Source organism: Anas acuta, chromosome 2 (assembly GCF_963932015.1).
Source record: "Anas acuta chromosome 2, bAnaAcu1.1, whole genome shotgun sequence".
Taxonomy (NCBI): Eukaryota; Metazoa; Chordata; class Aves; order Anseriformes; family Anatidae; genus Anas; species Anas acuta.
Genome location: NC_088980.1, coordinates 52663909 through 52684357, shown reverse-complemented (window position 1 = coordinate 52684357; position 20449 = coordinate 52663909). Strand labels below are relative to the sequence as shown.

The 20449-nt window shown below is 44.8% G+C and overlaps 1 protein-coding gene across 1 annotated transcript in view; it reads right to left on the bottom strand.

Moving 5' to 3' along the window:
- Positions 1–19894, bottom strand: part of GMPR (guanosine monophosphate reductase) — a 36267-nt gene extending 16373 nt beyond the window's left edge. Inside the window, exons 1-6 of the mRNA XM_068674792.1 lie at positions 19466–19894; positions 14906–15025; positions 14126–14209; positions 12311–12484; positions 6122–6203; positions 3618–3724 (exon numbers count right to left, since the gene is read on the bottom strand). Coding sequence (XP_068530893.1) covers positions 3618–3724; positions 6122–6203; positions 12311–12484; positions 14126–14209; positions 14906–15025; positions 19466–19552 — 654 coding nt within the window. The 5' untranslated portion in view covers positions 19553–19894. The remainder of the gene's footprint in view (positions 1–3617; positions 3725–6121; positions 6204–12310; positions 12485–14125; positions 14210–14905; positions 15026–19465) is intronic.
- Between the last annotated feature and the right edge of the window lie 555 nt (positions 19895–20449).

Genomic DNA, 20449 nt, shown 5'->3' with positions numbered 1-20449 from the left:
AGATGCGATGTAATAAAGCTACATGCGTTAAAACACTTGATTACACATGAAAAATAAACCACTTTCTTTAGAAAATCAGAGCATGCTTCTGCTGTGTTCAGTGTGGGAAGTTTCCCCTTGCAGTTCAGCCAGCTCCAGCAGGGGCCTGGGTCTGGACTCAAGATGACCTGTAGGACTGCTGGGCTATAGTCATGGGGCTTGTTGCAGGATCAGCCTCAAATCCCCACGTGAATGCAGGAAAACTGGGATTACCCTAAAGCAGGCCTACTGGGAAGGGTTTCCACGGGACCTACGGAGGGCATGCTTCAGAGACAGCAGGCTGCTGAGCTGAAGGAGAGGGGAAAACAGCTTTTCAGTCAACAGAATTATTTTAACATGGCTAAAATTATGCTGTTTTCCCCACTCTTGTTCTCAGAACAGACAGCCCATTTTACAACCCCGAAATTTACCCTGAGGAAAAATAGAGGATGGAAAAAAAAAGTATGATCTGGTTGAACATAATATGCAACTATATATAATAAGTTTATAAATATGACATATATGCTTCAAGCAACCTTTATAATAAACAGTATAATTAGCCATTACTGCAGCTATCAGCAGACAGCTATTTATTATGTAGATGATATATAAAGAGTGTGGTATATCCAGCAGTAAAAACAATACATTTATTCTGAATTACACATGCTGGGTGTATTTCTATGTTCTGCGTGGAAGAAGGGATGGTATGGCAGTAGCGGGGTGAAGAACCCCTTAGTCATCCTCTCCCCTTACCGCTGCTGACCCATCACGCAGGCAGGGTGAAGGGGAAATTGGGATCCCTATCAAGCCATAGCCAGACGAGGGGGAACACGTGCAAGGCTGCTTTCTGTTCTCCACATTGCTGGCTTACTACAACGCGTGACTGCCTCTCTGTCCAGCAGAGCATTTCTCTGACCTACAAGAAACAGAAGCTTCATCCCAAGTGGGGCATTTCTGAAGGACATTTCCAGTTAAATGGCCTGTAACTCGCTGCTGCACTTTCTCAAAGCCAATGAATTAGCGAGAACAAAAAAATGAGAGTATTGGCTCCCAGACAAACAGCGCAGGACAGAAACAGTGCCTGTATCTTAGGCGGGGTTTCCTCTCCTTTTTCAGTGAGCCATGAAAGATTCATTTCTGAGGAGAGCTTTGAGCCTTAAAGATAATTTAACATGAGGAAAGTAACTCGTACGATTTCACCTTCCCCTTCTCTGTGTGACTGTAGGCACTCAGACTATCATGTTTGCCTAAAAATTGTCACCTTCTTTGTCAACCTATCAGCTCCAAAAAGCACACATGATCACTTCAGTAGTACAAACATGCTTAAAATCCCAGTTTGTGCTGCCATCCTAGCTAGCAGAGCTGCTGGAGAACGAGCTTCAAGTGTGCCATGTTCCTTGTGGTGCTCATGCTGTGCTCAGCACTGCGGCTGTCTCATTTTGTGAGTGGGACTTCCCTTCATACCTAACATTAAAGAGGAGCAATTTGATGAAGGTAGTGGACATGACAGAAGGAATTGCAGGAAAGCACCCTTGGGGTGCTCTCTTGGAGACAAACACATACCACACCATCAGCTGTAATCCACACGAAGGACAGCTGGTAGGCTTTGAGCCCTGCACATTGTTCCTGACACTTCAATATCAATACAAAAATAATTTAAAAAAGCACAGAACAAGAATAGTTGGACATATTTCCTCCTGCCTAATTGATGTAGATGGTAGCACTCTGCCTGCAGAGATCCCCTTTGGCTCAGACAGGGTGTGCCCCTTCCTGAACCTACACAATGGCAGTAGCAAGACATTATTGGGGATGCCATGTTTGCTTGTTGCCTCTCGCCCCAGTTATATACTTAATTTGCTGTCTCATTTGGTGTCTCCCCTCGGGAGGGTACCTCTCTTTTGTAAAACCTTTGCCAGAGTTGTGGCAATGACCATGCAGTCCAGCCTTCTTTTCCAACAAGCACAATGATATCTACTTGCACATTCCATAATTTAGGCACAATACCCTCAACCCTTGCTCTAGTCTCCCTAGCTTGGGTTCCAGTGGTGTTAGAGACTCCAGTTATGGCTGAAGGAAATTCTCTTGAACCAGAAACTGTAGCAGACAGCTATTAAATTGCCCTCCTATATCCCCCCTGTAAGGGTTAGGGAGTTACGTGTGGGTTTACTGAAACCTACATAATTCAAGCAGGTGAGGAGCTGATCTGTCTGCAAAGCAAGAAATGAGAGGAGGAGCAGCACAGAACCATCCGATTTTTCAACAGTTTAAGTACACACTCCATATCTTCTTGGAAATCAGAATACTAACATTCTTCTGAAAGCTGCTAGCAGAAAATTATTATTGCAAAACCAGGACGTGTTTCTGAGCACTACTACTAGGACGACACATATACCCAGCCTTCATAGTAATGAGTCAGTCTTTCATGCTCTATTGCACACACATTCAACCGTCTGCTACAGGCATAAACATTTGTAATACTGCCCAACTCATAAAATCACAGACTGCTTTTCTTTTCTTTTTTCTGCAAAACTCATATAGGGGAGTCAGGGAGAGGGGGGAATGTGCATGCAGTAACAATAAAGAGAAGGGAGATTTGACTGTACCACGTACCTGTTTTCTGCTCCACTATACCCATACCTCCAAGAAACACAGTCAGGCACTTTGCCCATCCACAATCAGTTTGTTCTCTTCCCTCCCCTCCTTCCTCAACAATATAAACACTTCCTCACAAGGACACCAGTCACAACCTGGTCAAACCAGGTTAGTCCGTGCACCTTCCCCATAACTAGCTGCCTTACAGATGGCCTGCAGAGAGACTCTGCGAGCCTGACACAGTCAGGGGCAGGCCTGTGGCTGGGCGCACCGAAGCACACAGGACTTTTGGGTGCTGTAGGCTGCAGCAGTCAGTCTGAGACCATGCTGACAGATTTACTTTTTCCACATGAGGCGAGTCGGGTGTTGCTGGTAGGCTGGAAGCTGCCACAAGCAGGCAATGCACCTGTACCCTCTTTCTTCTCCACAGGTTCAGTATTTCCCCAGGGCTTTGTGAGAACATCAGTAGCAAACGTGCCAGCTGTGCTCACCCAGACCCACCTCTGAAAAGCTCCTGTTTTTTGCAAAAAGAGCTCTGTGAAGTTGCTATCTGAATCCATCCAGCTTCCAGGGCATAAATGGGCACGTATCATTTCATCTCATGCTCCCCTCTACTGCCTGCCTGTCACTCAGTCCCACTCTCTGGGGAAAGCCGTGTTTACATTTCACTCATTTTTCAGAAGTCTCTCGTAGGAAGGAGTACTGTTTGCTTCAATATGAGAACACCACCAAGCTTCTTATTCTGTTCACGTAGCAACACACTCCATTCAGGGAGTAAGCAGCCACTTTCCAAAGGCACAAAGAGGAGAGAGGTGCCCAAGTCTTTTTAAACATTACAGCAAGTTGTTTCCTTTGCATTTAAACCTACATTAATCCAGGAGCTAGTATAGGGGTCAACGGGAGAGGAGAGTAAGAGAGCCTTTAACATGCAGGGTACTGGACTGTTTGATTCTCCTATTCCCCAACAGTTTGCACAGGGGGAATCAGAGCAGATGTTATTTACTTACAGAGATGATATGTCCTTTCAAGCCATGTGCTGAGTCTGCACACTCAATAACAGCACTTAGCTGGGGATAGCCCACCCCCGTCTTAATCCGAGTGGTACACACAGAACCTAGACAAGAAAACAAGAGGCAAAAACATAGGCGGTTAGGCTGACAGGAAAGAAACAGTTTGTTTTCTTTGTCTTGTGGAAAAAAAAAGTGGTTCTATCTATATTATTTTTCCCTTCATGGAGTCTCTACTGCAAATCTGAGCTCCTCGTGGATAAAAGGAACAGATAGAAAATTCATTTTTGAAACGCTGTCACACCAGTTCATGGGATCTGTAATCAAGGTGACTAACACTACCCCTTCTTCTCCAGGGCCCCAATTACCAGTTTAAGTCTCATCCATAAAGTTTGCTGCTGAGGGAATTACTGCCTCATGGGAAGGAAAATCTGACCAATGTGCCTAAAGAGAAGGGGGGCACAGGGACCTGAGTCTCAGCTTCAGTGAGGCTTAGCAGCAGCTTTTAATATCTGAATATTTCTTCCAATAAATATTTCTATTTATCTCTTTTCTACATGTTTTTAAAAATAATTCTCACGAAAAAATCTGTGCTTTTATCTTCTCTCTGTGTGTGGAGATTTTCCACAAGCGAGAGAAATCCACCTTGAGCTTAACATTTAAAGCAGAAGTATTTGGTTGATCACAGTAGGTGGGAATAGAAGTAAATCAGCACACAACATTTAAAAACCAAGATAAATAATACTCAGAAAGCTGTATAGCGTAACACTACAGGAAATGCACTAATTATATTTGATTATTACACTACGTTATATATATATACATATATGGTGCATGTATAGACATATAAAAAGGTATGTATATATATATATATATATATATATATATATAAATAAAGGCATATATTCAAAAACCCCACTTCAAGCACAGCTTAACATGGTAACACGGCTATAGACCTTTTGGAATTCCTTCCCCTCTTTTGTAGTCAAATTAGAAGTTAAAACAACGACTACTTTTTGGCAATCCAGGTCTTATAATTTAGGATATAGGCCATAAAGGTCTGCGTGATAACAAGAAAACAGATTCTAAACTAAATGCAGTGAAATCTCTTCACCCAACTGGTATCTAGGTACACTTAAACAATCAATAAAGTAAAAGTTTCCAATGATCTTTCAAAGAGCTGACAAGGTGTCAACAGACTTATTTCTGCAAAGTAGGATGAATATGAATTTTAAGACAAACTCCACAGAGTAAGTACGTACTTATATCCCTAATGCTTTACAATAAATAATTGCCATATCCCAAAAGGTGGACTGTTATCAGGGAGAGAGTCTTAAGAGCTGATTTTCTGTGAGGAACACCTGCTACCTGCATTTTTGGTTGGTCAATGTGTAAAGAAGGCAGGTCTCCAGGGAGGACCATGCAACATTTACTCCTAACTGCTTCTACTGTGAGGCTATAAACTCCATTTCTTCTTTTCTACCTGAACTTTCCTGTGACAATTGCACCTCAACATCTCTGTTGCTTACTCTTCAGCTATTCTGCAGTAGTTATTGCTGTTTGCTGCCTTCCTAGGCGCAACTGCAACCTTCATTACATCATTTGCTGTGCTCAATTTATCCATTCATGGTCCATAACCATTTGCCAATATAGAGTAAACAATTCATCTGCTCTGCACTGGCTGATCACAGCTATACTGCCAGTGGTACGTGCCAGACAGTTTAAATCTAGCCCCAGCTGCAGCCCGTGAAGAAAATGGCAAGAGAAAGGAGCACATGAACAAATACACAAGGGGGGGAAGAAGAAAATGAAAGACAATATAGCACTACGTACCGAAGAGCAGTATTAGGGAAGGGATGGCAGGAAAAAGACTGAAGTTTGTGGTCCTCTCATTTATCCATAGGAATGTTACCATGACAGACAACATTAATAGATGGTGCCTGATAGCATTAACGAGCATCACAGCTCCTGGGCAGTATTAACAGGTAGAGGAAATGTTATCCATACTTCACACTTACTTAATGCCTTTTCAACCTTGAAGACATTGACAATATGTGCAACCTCAGCTTACAACACAAATCAAAAAGCTATTTAGAAACCTGTCTTTCCTTGGTAGGAGGAGATAACTCTGAACACAGTATCCTTTGAGCTTTAGCTGGGATGACTCGTGTTTTTTTCAACAGGTTGGAAAAAGTGTTCCTAAACACAATACATATCACCACTGATTATGGCAGCACCTTAGGCAACTCAGTGCTTCCAACAATAGGCATCATAATTTCCAGAAAATGTAATATCTAACACATTGTAGTACATAACATTATCACCCTGCCCATGCATTTCTTAAATCAACTACGGGCAAGGGTATTGTTACTTTATTGACCTGAGGGGGTCTAGGAATCCCAATGGACAAGCAAGCAGCTGCAGCATTATACACGGGTTCCATCTGGGCAATTCCTCCATGAATGTTACCATAAATCACCCTTTTTTGACTGGATTTGACTTACCTGGTCCAATACCCACTTTAATAATATCTGCTCCAGAAAGAATAAGTTCTTCTACCATCTCTCCTGTCACCACATTACCTGCCTAGACAGAAGGAACAATATCACACATACGGGAGATTTTAAGACTAGTGCAGTAAAGACTAATTGTGGTACTGTAAACTGTTACCCAGATCTTTTACTAGTTGAGCTGTATAGCCAGGAAGAATATAGTTCACCGTACTGTTCACTGTGCATGCTGCTGACATGAAACAGTTCATACGTTCTGGAGGCAAATTAATTTCACAATTGGTCCAGTAAGCCTCGATTGTAAGGGATGTTTGAAAACCATCTGCTTTGGATTTCAGCTCTGTAGCATGTCTATGTCTGTCCCGTCTACAGCATGTTCCTAACTAGCAAAAACTGTACAAAATAAACCTACAATAAACCCGTGTCCAGTTGCTCATATCACCCATTTAAAGCCTGTATCGAGATGGCAATTCATTTGTAGAGAACTGAATTTAGCATTTAGAGATATTCAGAAAACATTTCAGGAAAAAAAAAAAAAAACTTCAGGACTTGGCAAGCGTTTGTAACAGTACTACTATGCAGAGCAGGAGACAAATCCTAAAATCCTTACTTAATATTTGCGTAGTTTTTATTGAAACAAAACACCTGCTGAAGTCAACAGGAGCTACCCAGGGAATGTTGGTCAAGGCCTATGCTCCGCTTACTGACTTTTGTCTTCTAATTCACCATTTATTTATTTTTAATGAATTTTACTTCCCCCTTTCATTAGCCTGAAACAGCTGGCGAGCCACCATCTGAGGCACTTAAAAAAAACAATGATACTTTTAGGCAGCCATTTGTGGTGTATGACACAGGACCACTTAACTTTTCTCCAAACTGCGTGATATTGATTTAAAAAAAAAAAAATAGAAAGAATAAAAGAGAGCTGTCGGGAAATAAAGAACGTGTAATAGGTACTGCATTTCCAGCTAAGTGCTGCTTCCTTTCTGCTCAGTGGCAATTTGTTATACTATACTAAGTGATGCACATGCCAAGGCGGGGTGACAAGAGAGCACGCCACTTACGTTAGAGAAGCAGTTACACTGGGAAGGCAGGTGACTACCCATGCAGCACACTGTGACCTGGTGCAATACTGGAGTACATGCAACGGGGTGATAAGCACGAGCAAACAGGGGCTCCATGAGATTTAGAATCAAATATATATTTAAGTAAAACAGCAGTGTCTTCTTATTAGCAGAGCACAGCGGGTTGTCAAACTGTCTCTTCAGAAATGCTAACCAGACGTTTAATGTTAAGTTACTGCGAGAGAATGTTGTAACTGCATATGTTGATTCAAAATGCTCATCCTAGCAGGGAAAAGCACTTATGTCCCCATTACACATTTTTTTCCTGGAATGCATATGCACACACCAGTGGTTTCAGCCTTCTTGAATCTGCAGATCCTCGACAAACTTTCAGGGAAGACGTGGAGCTCTACATAGCAGGCTTCAAGCTGCCGATGACAGGCTTCCTTAGATACCTTTTCCAGACCTCAGAGAGGACAAAAAGCACTGCCAGAGAGATACAGCTATCTGCATGTGAAAGGGCCCTAATATTGCAGCTGAAGAGCAGAGAAAGCTGTTTTCTCGCATCCGGATGAACTCTGCTTCCAACGAGAGCAATAGCTGTTTTACCACTGAGGCCAGCATGACAGCTGAGTAGAGGCAAAAGAGCTTTTGAAAGGCTGACCAGCAAGATAAAGCCACACGACTAAAAATGATAAATAAATAAATAAAAAGGTGAATATAAAAAGGTTGTGACTGAAGAGATGAAACCTCCTTAAAATTAATAAAAAGTAAAGTAATTGGAACGTGTACAAAGAAGTCACGATGGCCAATGTTTTTTGTAGTCTATTTGGGGAAACAGTCAAGGAACATAGTAATTGTTGGATGCATTGTATTAGCAAAAGCCACACTCATCTTATCGTACCACTGCATTACTCATCTGCTGCAGAACTGATTTTCTTGAAAGAGATATGCCCTCGTAATTACCCCACTGCTAATCTAACTTTGCCACTCCCGGCAGTAAAATAATAGCATCAGTAGCAACTGAGAAGTCCCTGCAGCTCAGGTTAACCAGCATGCTTTCAATGCGGCCAGTTATTAGGAGCAAATTGCCCTGGCTGCGGGCCTGGCCTTACACACTTGGGATGACATTTGGCAGTACCATCCCGCAGCCTGAGGTTTCAGTGAGTGTCAGCCCGGCTCATTCCAGCACTGCCCCAGGATGACCAACCTGGGGGTCAATCCCAAGGGAAGTCCTGGCCTCAGAAAAGTCAGAGGGAGTTTCGCTGCTGATTTTGACGGGATCAGGACTTCACCTAACAGGATTATAAAGGCTACAGCTTCCCTGACAGAGATATAAAATTAGTGAACGCAGTAGGGTAGTGCCTCTGAATTTCAGGCAGGCATTTGATACTGTGCTTCATAAAAGCCTGCTATAAATATCAACTCACACTGACTAAGACAGGAACACTGCTGCACTGATTGAAGGCTGCTGACAAATGGCAATGGATCAAGCTGGGGAGAAGAGACTGTGACAACAGTTCTCAAAACTTTCTTCTTGTTTCCTAGAGGGAAAAGCACAGTCTGTGCCTCCACGCTATCAGGAACGCTGCCAAAGGACACTTCCCACCCACAGAAGCAAGGGGTGCTTTACAGTAAGATGGAGAGATGATGCCCTTTGCTAGGCTGGCCATCAGGTGGGCGTTTGCACTCAGTAGTGCTGTGACTGACCCAAGACAGCCCTGGCAGCATCCCTGTCTTTGACCCAGGACTCCAGCTGGCCCCTAACTCTGGGACTCCAGCCCAGGTGAAAACACCACAACTGTTCTGACTCTGCTGCTTGTTGCAGAGATAAACTGGGAGGCATCTGCATGGCTTCCTCTGACCGAATTCTGCCTCCACTGTGGCCCTGAGAAGTTACTGACTGCAAGGGGAACAGTGGTTTCTGGCCCCTGCTGTTTCTCTCTGCTCCTGCTTTGTGACTCTGCGTGCTCCTGCCCCAGCCTTTTCCTTCCTGTTACACTCTGCTCCCTTCAGCATGTTGTTTTTTTTTTTTTTTTTCCTGTGCAATGAACAGAGAACGCTACAAAATGGAAAAAAAATCAAGATAAATATTTGGCAAAGCTGGCTGGCACAGATACTTTAGCTTGCTAAACAGACCTCCAGTAAAATGGAAGAACCGTACCACCAATAATTACATTAATAAATGTGGACTATGCTTATGGTAATATAAAGGCTCTGTCCCTCCATCATGAATGTCTACTGAGATTTTGCTTTAGACTTCAGTGTGCGGCACAGCCCAAATGCATGATGCTGTGCTAGAGCAGAGCACTCCACTGAACCATTACTCTTCATTCTGAGGACCAGAGCCACATCTGTGGGGCACTCAGGAGACTTGAGTTCTGCTTCTTCCTTCATCTTCCATCTAATGAGTAATTTAAGGCAAGTCATGCTGTCTTTCTGTGCCCCTGTTTGTGTTCCCTGTCCTTTGTGTTTCACAGAGGAATTGATCTTTGTAAAGCAGTATGAAAGGCAGGAGTGAAAAGAGCTTCTGTGAGAGCCAGGCAGAAGAAAATAAGGTAGCGTGATTATAAAAGCAAGTATTTAAAAAAAAAGGAAAAACATGCTCTTGAAAAGCTGTTACACAAGACACATCCTCCGTCTATGCTGGAGCATTAGCCCCAGAGAGTAGCACGTTAATCACAGCTGCCTTGCACATCACATTTCAGCCTCAGAGCTGAGCCCATTACACGGCCCCTGGGAGCACATATTCCCTGAGACCCGGGGTTGGGTTACTGTTTTGTACTGCACTGCAGCTGACTGTGGAATGAATGGTTGTGCTGAGGAAAGCAAACAAGACAGCCTGCAAGGTCCTGGAGATCACTTTCAGCTATGAGAAAGCTCCTTTATTTTTATACCTTGTATTTAACTGCTAACCCTTTTGTTTGAAAGCCACAACAGCAGAGAGCATACTGCAGGCGCAGCACAGAGACATCAAAGCAGCCAGAGAACAGGTAGCAGCAGGACACGTCTTCCAGAGTACCATAAAAAAAGAGCCTAGATAAGCTCCTGCATTTCAGCCAGGAATAGCTTCACAAGGCCATCTTGGTGCAGGGCTGTGAGGTAACCTTGTTTGGAGGTGGGGTAGAGGTGTGCCTGCCTTGCTGAATCGGAGACTGCCAGCGACTGCATGGCCTCTGCAGGCCTTGGAAAATGGAAGGGTTTTGAATGCTCCAAGTTTGTTAGCATGCTTTTAGGAATGGAAATGTATCCCTGTGCAGGAGATGAAACACGTGAGCCATGCTAAGCCATGTTAAAAGAAAGGAGCCACGGTCGGGGAAGGGCTGTAGATGTGCTCAAGCAGGTGGTGCTGTCAGTAAGAATAACCTTAAATCATGGAAGCAGAGAACCCATGAAGGTAGTTTAACAGATGTGGGAAATGGATGAGATTGGCTTAAGGACCTTGGACTAAAATTTGGGCTTGATAACTGACTTTGGCACTGACAGCTGTGCCTTTGGGGCAGCTCACCTTGGTTGAGTTCCCTCAGCCAGCAAAGTCAGCAGTCTGTGGGGAGGTGTAGGAGAGGATGACACAGTTTTCTCTCCACTCTTGACAAGGAAGGGAAGAGTTTTTTTTGTTTGTGGTGTGTTTGTTTTGATAAACTCTGTCATTTAAGGCCCCTTTCTCCCACAACACCTCAAGCCAAAGACACCGGGGTAATGACATAACTAGGGACACTACTTCAGACCCAAAGCAAGGAAACAGCTCCTTCCCTCACTGCTGTGAGCATGAAGCAGCCACCTCAAAATGCCCACAACTATCACTTCAAACTTTCAAAAACTCTCCCCAAAGTCATGGGAAATATGGACCTGCCAAAAAGTCTGCTAGAAGCTGTTGAAGGATGCCTATTTATTAGCACACATTAACCCAGAAGCCCCCAGGCATTCCAGACCATTTCCATCCTCCAGTGCCACCACCATTCAGCAGGCAGGAACACTGCCTTCCTTCCTCTGACATTGGAGGAAGGAACATAACCTTCCCTGAGCTGCTTGAACACGCAGTTCCCTATTGAACCTACTCAGATTGTGCACTGCAGACCATTTTTACTCTGCATTTATTTTGTTGTGAGGAAAGTTTTATGGATGGCATGAAAGAGTAGGAAAGTGTTGCCTAAGCACATCATTTTTTTGCTGCACTGGTGTGAAGGAAGTTTGGTAGCCTCATTAAGAATCTGCTTCTTATTTGAGAATCTCTGCTATTCCACGGAAACAAATTCAGACTCATTCCTTCAAGAGCCCTGAGAAACAAGCAGGAGAAGTATGGCTCTAAAGCAAGCAGCCCCATGCTGATGCAAACACCCTACTCTCAGAGCAGGAGTATAGGAAGCATGGCATTAGCGCTCTGAGAAACGACAGGAGCACCACAGAGGGGGCATGAAAAGCTCTGGCACTGACTGTTTTGCTCCCTCATGACCCCATCCACAATTGCACAATGCCCCTATGATTCTTATCATCAGCAAGGATTAGTCTATGTTTAGCTGCCTTCTAGTGATCTAATAGCTGGGAACAGCGATCGGCCTCAATTGACCAGAAATGTTGGCACATTCCCACAGCAAACCTCAGCTTGGAATCACCAGAATAAACCTACACACGCTTTATCATTAGAGGTTGCCTCTGGTGTGGGAAGGAGGATGTGAGCCGCAGAAAAATTGGATCCACCCCGCCTGCCATGCCAACGTCAGGCTGCTGTATCAGAGCACACACTGAGCATTCCCACAGAAGTTATCAGCAGTGGAAGACTGACAATGCCAACATCTTATCACACAGCCGTCATCTGGCTCAGCCAACATCTTGCTGAACTGAAAGGGGAGATGAATAGAGCTGCCCTCTCTATTCTCAGAAGGGTATCAGTCCACATGTATTTGTCTGGAAGACAAAAGGTTCGAGCCAGGCTTTTATCTTTTTATTTATTTATTTTTGTGTTTTATCTCCACCCCACCCCCTTTTATTTTTAAATGAGGACTCAGAAATTGTTGGAGCTACCATAGAGATTCTGATGCCTACCAGCCAAACTCTGGATCCTGTTCCTGGACAGAATTCACACACACACACACCCTCCACGCTTTTTTTACACACTTACCATAATGGTGTGATTTGGGAACATAGCACGGACAGACTTCACAAACTCCACGAAGTGTTCCGAATAGCCATTTGCCACATCCAGGCAGATGTATCTGATAGGTGGGATGGCCTCTAGAATACTTGTTAACTTGTCCAAATCGGCTTTGCCACTACCCGAGCTTGCTGCTACATGCTGGAAATACAGAGGGAGAACAAAGGGGAATGTGAAATTGTAAAAACTGGATTAAATACAGACTTTGTATTTCTTCTTCCACATAGTCTTGTGAGGACTTCAAAGGAAAACTGTGCTGGAAACCAATGAAAGTCTTACTATACAATATGAAATAAATGCCTTCCTGGTAATACCAATTTATTACCTCTGTTTTGTTTACAGGCTCTAAAATGAAGTAAAATTAGTGTTTTATGAGCTCTTGATTCACAAGCTCCTTATCATAGTCAAATATAATTTACCTGGGATGGATGAAGGTTCTGCTGTTCTCAGATAACACAAACACAGAAGCCCTAACCTGGTATATGACAAGAAAACAGTTGAGTACTGTCAGAGCAGGATTCAGCTCACCAAACCCTCCCCCCGATCTACAGAAGAACACAAACAGTTGAGCTTGGAAGGGACCTCTGGAGATTGCAGTCCGACCCCCTGCTCAAGCAGGGTCAGCTACCACTGAAAACAAGCAGATTGCTTCCTCCTCTGTCTTCACATGAGTTCTTTCCAACAGCAAAATAGTTTCCACAGCTGTTGGCCCACAAAACCTCTGCAGAAATCCAAGGTCACGGAACAAGTCGGTATTTAATCACTAGGAGAGCCTACTCCAGCGATTACGGACCACAGAGAACTATCTAAGTGCCAAAGTGTTCAGGCACAGGATATTCCTGGGATCACTTTCTACCCTACAGTGGCAAATAAGGCACACTGACAAACCTAAGTGATAGGCTGGCTCTCAGACAATCCTATAATCAATAGTCTTTATAACATAACTGTGAAATGAGGCAAAGGTAAAGATACAATGCAGCTGTGTTGTATTCTTTTCTGTACAGACCACATTTCAAAAATGTGCTGAACACTACGGAGGAGGAGAAGTGGTTAGATAACACTCTTCTCCTGCCTCTCATGGTGTAGGGTCCTGCCAGAACGCAGAAGAAATTTGGATACGAGCAAGTCTGAACCTATATGAGCGTTTAGATTTAGTAATCAGTGTTTCTCTGCACTGGTTCAGGGTAGGACCCTGTGAACAACAGGGGCAATGCAGCTAGTAGCAGCATAGTGTGAGCTCTGGTGCAAGGAGGTGAAGGAAGGACACGTGTGCTCTGACAACTTCCAAAGCTTGTTCCTAGCACCTGGGCTACTCCAGCCCACAGGCTCTGGGTCTGTTTTCATACCTGACAGCAAAGACTCTGCCTACCACAAGGGCATGCAGGGCTAGTTCATTGTTGGGTTTCTTGAGGTTATCCATATTCGTGAACTTTGTGAACTTGGCCTTCTCCATCACCAGCACTACCACAGCTGCCACCAGAAAAAGGCTAGCAGTTAGACCTCTTCCTAGCTGTACCCTTCTTGTTTGTTCAGGATATTGCTCTGTTTCCTTTCTAGTCATATATAAACTTTGTTGTTTTTGCATCTTAATATTAGCACTTCATAATGGACTTACATAGCCTACATTTTAAACCAGGACAAGCCACTTCCCTGGATGCATTTAGGAACAGCAAATATCTCCAATCCCCCAAACCTCACTTGACAGTATTCCCAAGGGATCCCACTGTATGCGAGTTCAGAACAGAGCAATAAACCATAATAATTTACAGTACGAAAATGTACCTCAAGGCATTCTGGGTGATTGGCAGCAAACAGCTTCCATTCTTCCAGGGAATAATGCTTGTGAATTGCAGTGAACATTGCATGCTAGCAAAAATAAGAGAACTGATATTAATGTCCAAGTTAGCCGTCCTTCCCTCAGCTGTGGCATAACAGAATATCAGAAATTCCCATTGTAAGTATAGGGTCATCTTGCTTGAAAGAAACAGCAACAGTGAAAAACAGTGAGGAAGGGACCAGGCAACTCTAAATGTCTCTTCAAAGGTAGCTTGGTTAGACAACCTTTCAGGACCAGGCTTCTGACATTTTTTAATAGAGTTGTGGTCAATATTTTGCATGTGTTTACGCACTGCAAGAGATTAAGGCGAGGCTTAAGGCTAGAGGCTTATTACCCAGAGACTCCTGACTGCTGCAGCTTTATCCAGGAACCTACACTTTCAAAACCCTTCTCAGCTAACCATATTTTTCTGGATAAGCACACAATATACACATGAAAAACTAAGCTCTAGAGGTTAGTGGGCTCTAGCTCACCTGAGGCTGAGCTAGGTGCAAGGTGTGACCTTCCCAGTAAACATCGCCACTAAAATGCTAAAATCTGGATCCCTCTCTCTGGGCAACTGCACTGCTGTAAAAGCACAGCTGCTTTTTGACAGGAAACCTTCTTCCTCTACATTTTATAACTTCTCATGCTGTATTCTTCAACAATCAGCTAAAAATGAATGAGGCTGTTCACTGTCACCCACCCACTCGGTTCCAAAAGCCAAAATGAGAATCAAGACTTACTTTAGCCATAACCACGGCCATTTCAAACGTCCCCACAGTGTCCATGTTCGCCACTATAATGGGAATTCCCGTGTACGTCTGCTTGGAGTTGCGGAAGGTGAAGGTGCGCGTGAGGTCAACCTGCAATGGAAAGGCACGTGTTCTTATCAGTAATTGATTGTAACATAACAAAAGTTCTGCCATTGACTTCAGCGACATCAGATTTGGACTCTGATTCTTAATTTTCCTCAAGCTGCCCAATCCTTTCGTTCCACTACTGCTTCACTAAATTTCATTTACTTGTTTTGTTACAACTTCTGCTCTACAAATAACAAAGAAAATACATATATGGAATACTGTTTTCTGTGTTAGAGAGCTCTTGCTGAAGAAAAAGAGGATCAAAATTAAAACAAAATCAACCAACCAAAAAAAACACAAGGCAGAGGGGTTTGTTAGAGACAGATAAGGGAAGGAAAGAAAGGACGATGGGAACTGTGGATTATTTTATGTTCTTAAACAAAAAGTAACATCAGATGTTTGTGTGGCTGCCTGAGAAATGAGAGGTGAAATCCTAACTCCGCAGGAGTTGGAGCTGGAGCTCTGCTTGATTCCAAGGCATAGAGGGATTCGTCCCATTCTTTTATGTAAATGACAATATAATAATTCAAAATCAAGCTCTTACTTTTGGATATGGTTGCCTGTTACTTTTGCCAAACAATACAAACAATCATACCCTGGCTTATTAAACCAAAAGGCAATTAGTTTCTAAGTTAATTTCTTACAACTGTGCGAGCCTTTGTCTTCAAAGCAGTTTCTTCTTCAGCATCCTCAAATGACTAAGATAACATCAGGCATTTTGTTCATATGCAAGAGGTAATATCAAAGCTGCATCAGTTCCCTCTGGTCTACTTAGCATCTCACAAAAGGAAAAAGAAATCTAAGAAATGTGCAACAGTAAGATATTAGTTTAGTCTCTGAAATAACACAGTGAAAATGAAGGCTCTTCCATAGTTTTGATTATTTCTCACTTCCTTAATCCAGGAAGGCTCAGAGACCTGGACTGAACTGAAATCCATCACCAGAAAAGAAGCAATATAAAAAAGAAAGGACTTTGATTATATATTTACAGCATATTTTGAGCTTTGTCATATTGCAAGCCACATTCTGGCTGATTAATATGGTGATATTTTTATTACTGATTTGAGAGAAACAAATCAGTGCCTCAGCGACATATTATGAAACACATTCTCACTTTGTATAAGCTCATAAGGGCAGGGTCACTTCGGAGGACAGTCTAAGATAAATCTTACTGGAGACTTGCCTTCCTTCCCACTATCAGAGAAGCCCACTTCTCCACCCACCACTGCTGACATAACATTCTTATGGCAATTTCAGCTTACGTTAGTAAGGGGAAATAGAAAGGCTTTTCATATATTTCATTCACTTTTTTTTTTTTTAAATAATATAATTATTAACAAGAAACAAGGGGGGAAAAACTATCATGCAAACAGTCCTACGGAGACAATAGCACCAGAACAATCACCTTACATTAATACAGAGGAAAAAGTCCCTTTCATATGACCTGAAGATGGAGGAGTACGTTTAAGAGAAGACTGAGGCAAGATGCAAAGCTACACAGGAAACACAAGGCCCTTACTCACAGTGATTCTCACTTCCACCTACTATAACTTCTCATATCTGACTTCCTTTAGCCAACCAGCTAGATGGATCTCATGCAATTATCCTCACAAATGATAATACTGTGCAGGCAGGCATCTGTGTGGGATAATTGCAGGGCTTCCACTAATGAGGCTTTTGTTGTACAAGAGCAGGAGAAATGGCACACAGGCATGGAGACATTTATAGACATTTATGTGGTGCCCTAGTTCTCTTAACAGCCAGTACCAGATGTCTGGGATGGGAACATAAAAACCAAGGCAAGTTTTGAAAGACTCTTTCCTTAGCCTACCTTCCCAGGCCCCAAGAAGCTGGTGTTTACACACCTTCGAAGCCAGAGGTCTTCTCCAACCCACTGTGCTCAATAGCCACTCACGGACAAATAATTTGCCCATTTTATTTTTTTTTAACACATTCATACATTTAGCCGCTCTGATATTCTACAGCAATGACTTCCAAAGCTGAATTATACCTTACATGAAAAGTATAACCTTTGCCTCCTAAGCATATTCAATGTTTCCTGTCTTGTTTTGTGAGAAACAATCAGCACCCACTTCTCAGTTTCACCTTTTCCATTACGCTCTTCACTTTGTGGACTCCTGGTATACTCTTCTTCTTCTCCGTACTGGATAGGCCTATTTTTTTTTCTTCCCTCATGTTGAAAGCAGTCAATACTGCTGATCACCCTTGCTGCTATTCTCTGTGGCTATTCTGGTATTCCATAGCTATTATGATATTCTTGTGAAGGGACCATCAGAGCTGTGTACTCAAGATGAACATACCAAGTAATGCTTAGTTCCTGTAGTCACATTTTTGACCTCCTCTTTGCCTTTTTGAATGCTGCTGATGCTTTCAGATTTGCAACTCCAAGATCTCTTTTCTGAGTGTCAACAGCTAATTTATAGCTTATTGTTCTATGCGTTAGGAAAAAATAACTTCAGACTCTAGGATTGCTCACCATCATTCAACAACAGTAAGCGTTCCTTCAGAAGAAAAATAAATAATTTAAATTTATTAACTCCTACCTAGACCTTCAAAAAGCACTGAGACATTGACTGGTCTGTTAAAGCTTCCTGGATTTGTTTAAATTTACAAACTTAAATGAATGACTAGGAGACTAATGAACTAATGGCTCTTGTCTGGTGAACTTAAATGGGACAGCTTGCAGAGCCTAAGTCCATGGGTGTATGAGTACCGAGCTGCCACTGACAGACAAGGCTGTGCCCCTACAGTCTCCCACTCCAATTATTGCTTTAATCAATTTTAGACTTGAATTCAAATTTTAAGATTTCTGGTATCTCTCAGAAAATGCCGTGATGGATAATGAAGACAGTGCACAGAACTGCAATCAAGTATCACCACTGCAGACCCAGAAGAAGAGCTGCAAACACCCCGAATTGCCTAAGAAGCTGACTTAGTTCCAGCTACTGCAGAAAAAGCTAGCCTTGTGCAAAATGAGGCATTCACACCAAAAAAGCAAGACGCTTGCTGATAAAAGCTTCAAAGCAGCAGCTTGCTGGGTAACAGGCACTGTAGTGTGCTGCCTCTGTTCCTCTGCCAGCACTATTTATTTATATTCTTGTTCTGAGGCAGACTGGGGCTGTCCATTTCAGATCCGGCTCTCGCTGTTTATCCCTGTTGCTACAGCCTCAGTGATGGTGTCCCATTTCTTAACCTTCATCAGCTTTCACTGACCCCCCCCTCATGACACGCACTTTTTCTGGTCTGAAATGCTTTCACCAGCTCATGGCAGCCCCCTGCTACAACCCTGCCGTAGCGGCTCACATTCCCCCTATCATTTTCCCTTCCCGGCAGCCCTGCACGCCGCTAAATATACAAAGCGCTGTGCTGGAAGCAGGAGAGATGTGCCACTCGCTGGAGCACAGCTCCACCTGTTTGCCAGCCCAGCAAACAGGTGACTTTTTAATAAGAAAAAAGAAAACAAAAGAGGGGCTGGAGGTGCTGAAAGCAAATGGCCAGCAAGGGCCTACAAGCCTGATGAGCGGTACCCGCACACGAGGATGAGTTACTCAGCCTGGATGCTGTTACTTGTAATTTAAAGAGGGCTCAAGATTGACCTGAGGTTACGTTTCTGTTAAGAGGGTCTCCCTAATCTTATACTTTCACAAGGTTACGAAAATGTGTTGCCCACCAGCACAGCCACCCCAGCTTCCCACCCCAGTCTTCTCTTTCCACCCCACCTGATCTGCCTCAGCCTCTCTCCCCACTCTGCTTCCCCTGCAGAAAAGCTTAAATCCCCTTGCCATGCTGCAGCACAAGGCACAACCCTCATTAGTCAAACCAAATCCTTCCCTAAGCTTGGGGTTACGTGAGGTAAACGAGACGGCACTTTCACTCCTCAGGCAGACATTTTTTTTGGTGAAGGCGACCCCCACTGCATTTTTGGGGGTCTTTCCTGACCTCTGCTAGAAGAAGCCACAGGGGTACCCCGCTATCAGCCACCAGAGCCTGCAGGGACATGGAGCCCTACCCGGGCTGGCAGCAGCAACAGGGACATGCAGCCCCGAGCCTTGTGAGGGACGAATCCACCCCGGCCCCCCCACCCCCTCTGGCTCCCCGCAGAGGCACCTGTCGGCAGCAAGCAGCGCCCCCAGCACCCCCGACACCCCTTTTCTTTCATTTTTTTTTCCTTTTTTTCTACAAAAAAGCTTCGTGGCCCCGCAACCCCGTCCCCCTCCCGCCCGGAGCGGCGGCACCCACCCGCAACCATCACCCCCCCCCCCGGCACGCAAAGGGCGTTTCGAGCGGGGAGGGCACTGCGACGTTACACCGGGGGGATAAAAATAAAGCGGGGAGGGAAAGAAAGGAGGAAGGAGGGTTAGAGGGAAGGCAGAGAGGGGCTGAGAGCCAAAGGGAAAGCACGCCGGGTCCGGGAGCCCCCACCTCTGATCTGCTTTTGAGGCTGCTTCTTTTGGGTCTGAGCAGGACGTCTTTAAAGTCCAGCTTGAGGTCTGCGTCCACCCGGGGCATCTTGCTTTTTTTGGGGGGGGGTCAGGCTGCGGCAGCCCCAGCTCTCCTGCCGGCTCGGCACGGCTCGGCACAGCACGGCTGGGCTGGGCTGCACCGCGCCGCCTGCAGAGCCGCGGCGGCCAAAGCCCGAGGGCCGTGCACGGAGCCTATTTATAGGGCGCTTTATTAGGAGCGCAGCCGGCCGCCCCTTGCCCCTGCTTCTCCGCCGGGCTGGGCGCTGGCCGTGTGTGTGTGTGGCAATGGGGACGGGGATGGGGACGCGGTGCCCGCCTGCAGCTGCCCGTGCAGGGCGAGGCGAGGCGCGGGCACCGCCGGTGGTTTAAGGGCAGAGCAAGGGCAGAGCAAATGGCGCCTCCGTGTGCCCGAGCGGCGTGCAGCCGGCCGGCAGGCAGCCTGCCGGGGGGCTGTGCCGACATTTTGTCTCCCCTCCCCTTTTCCGACACCCCGGGGACGGTGGCGGGCCCATGGCCGCCGCCTCGCCCTGTCCGGAGGCGGCCCTGAGGGGGCTGCGGCCATATGGGTTGGTGGCGCTCCCCCAGTGTTTTGGGGGCACAAAGTTTGCCTTACAAAGCTTTTGGTCTGCTTGGGTGGTGGAGCGGGGCCCGCTGCAGGAGCCCCCCGAGCTGGTCCCGAATGTGGCAAAGCACTGATGCTTGTTTTCTGCCTTAAAAACCAAAAACATGCAGCTGGCTGGTCACAGGAGAGCAGTCACACCGCTGGCCACCGTTAAATTCTAATTTTAATACACGTGCAGGAAGCTTCTTTTGCTCCCCGTAACACAGGGAAGCCTGATCCGTGACTTTGTATTATTTCAACGCAACAGGAGGTTGAAAAACCCCCATAGCAACAGAATTGGGCATGCTGGGTCCAGTCCACATCAGCTGGCACAGGGACTGA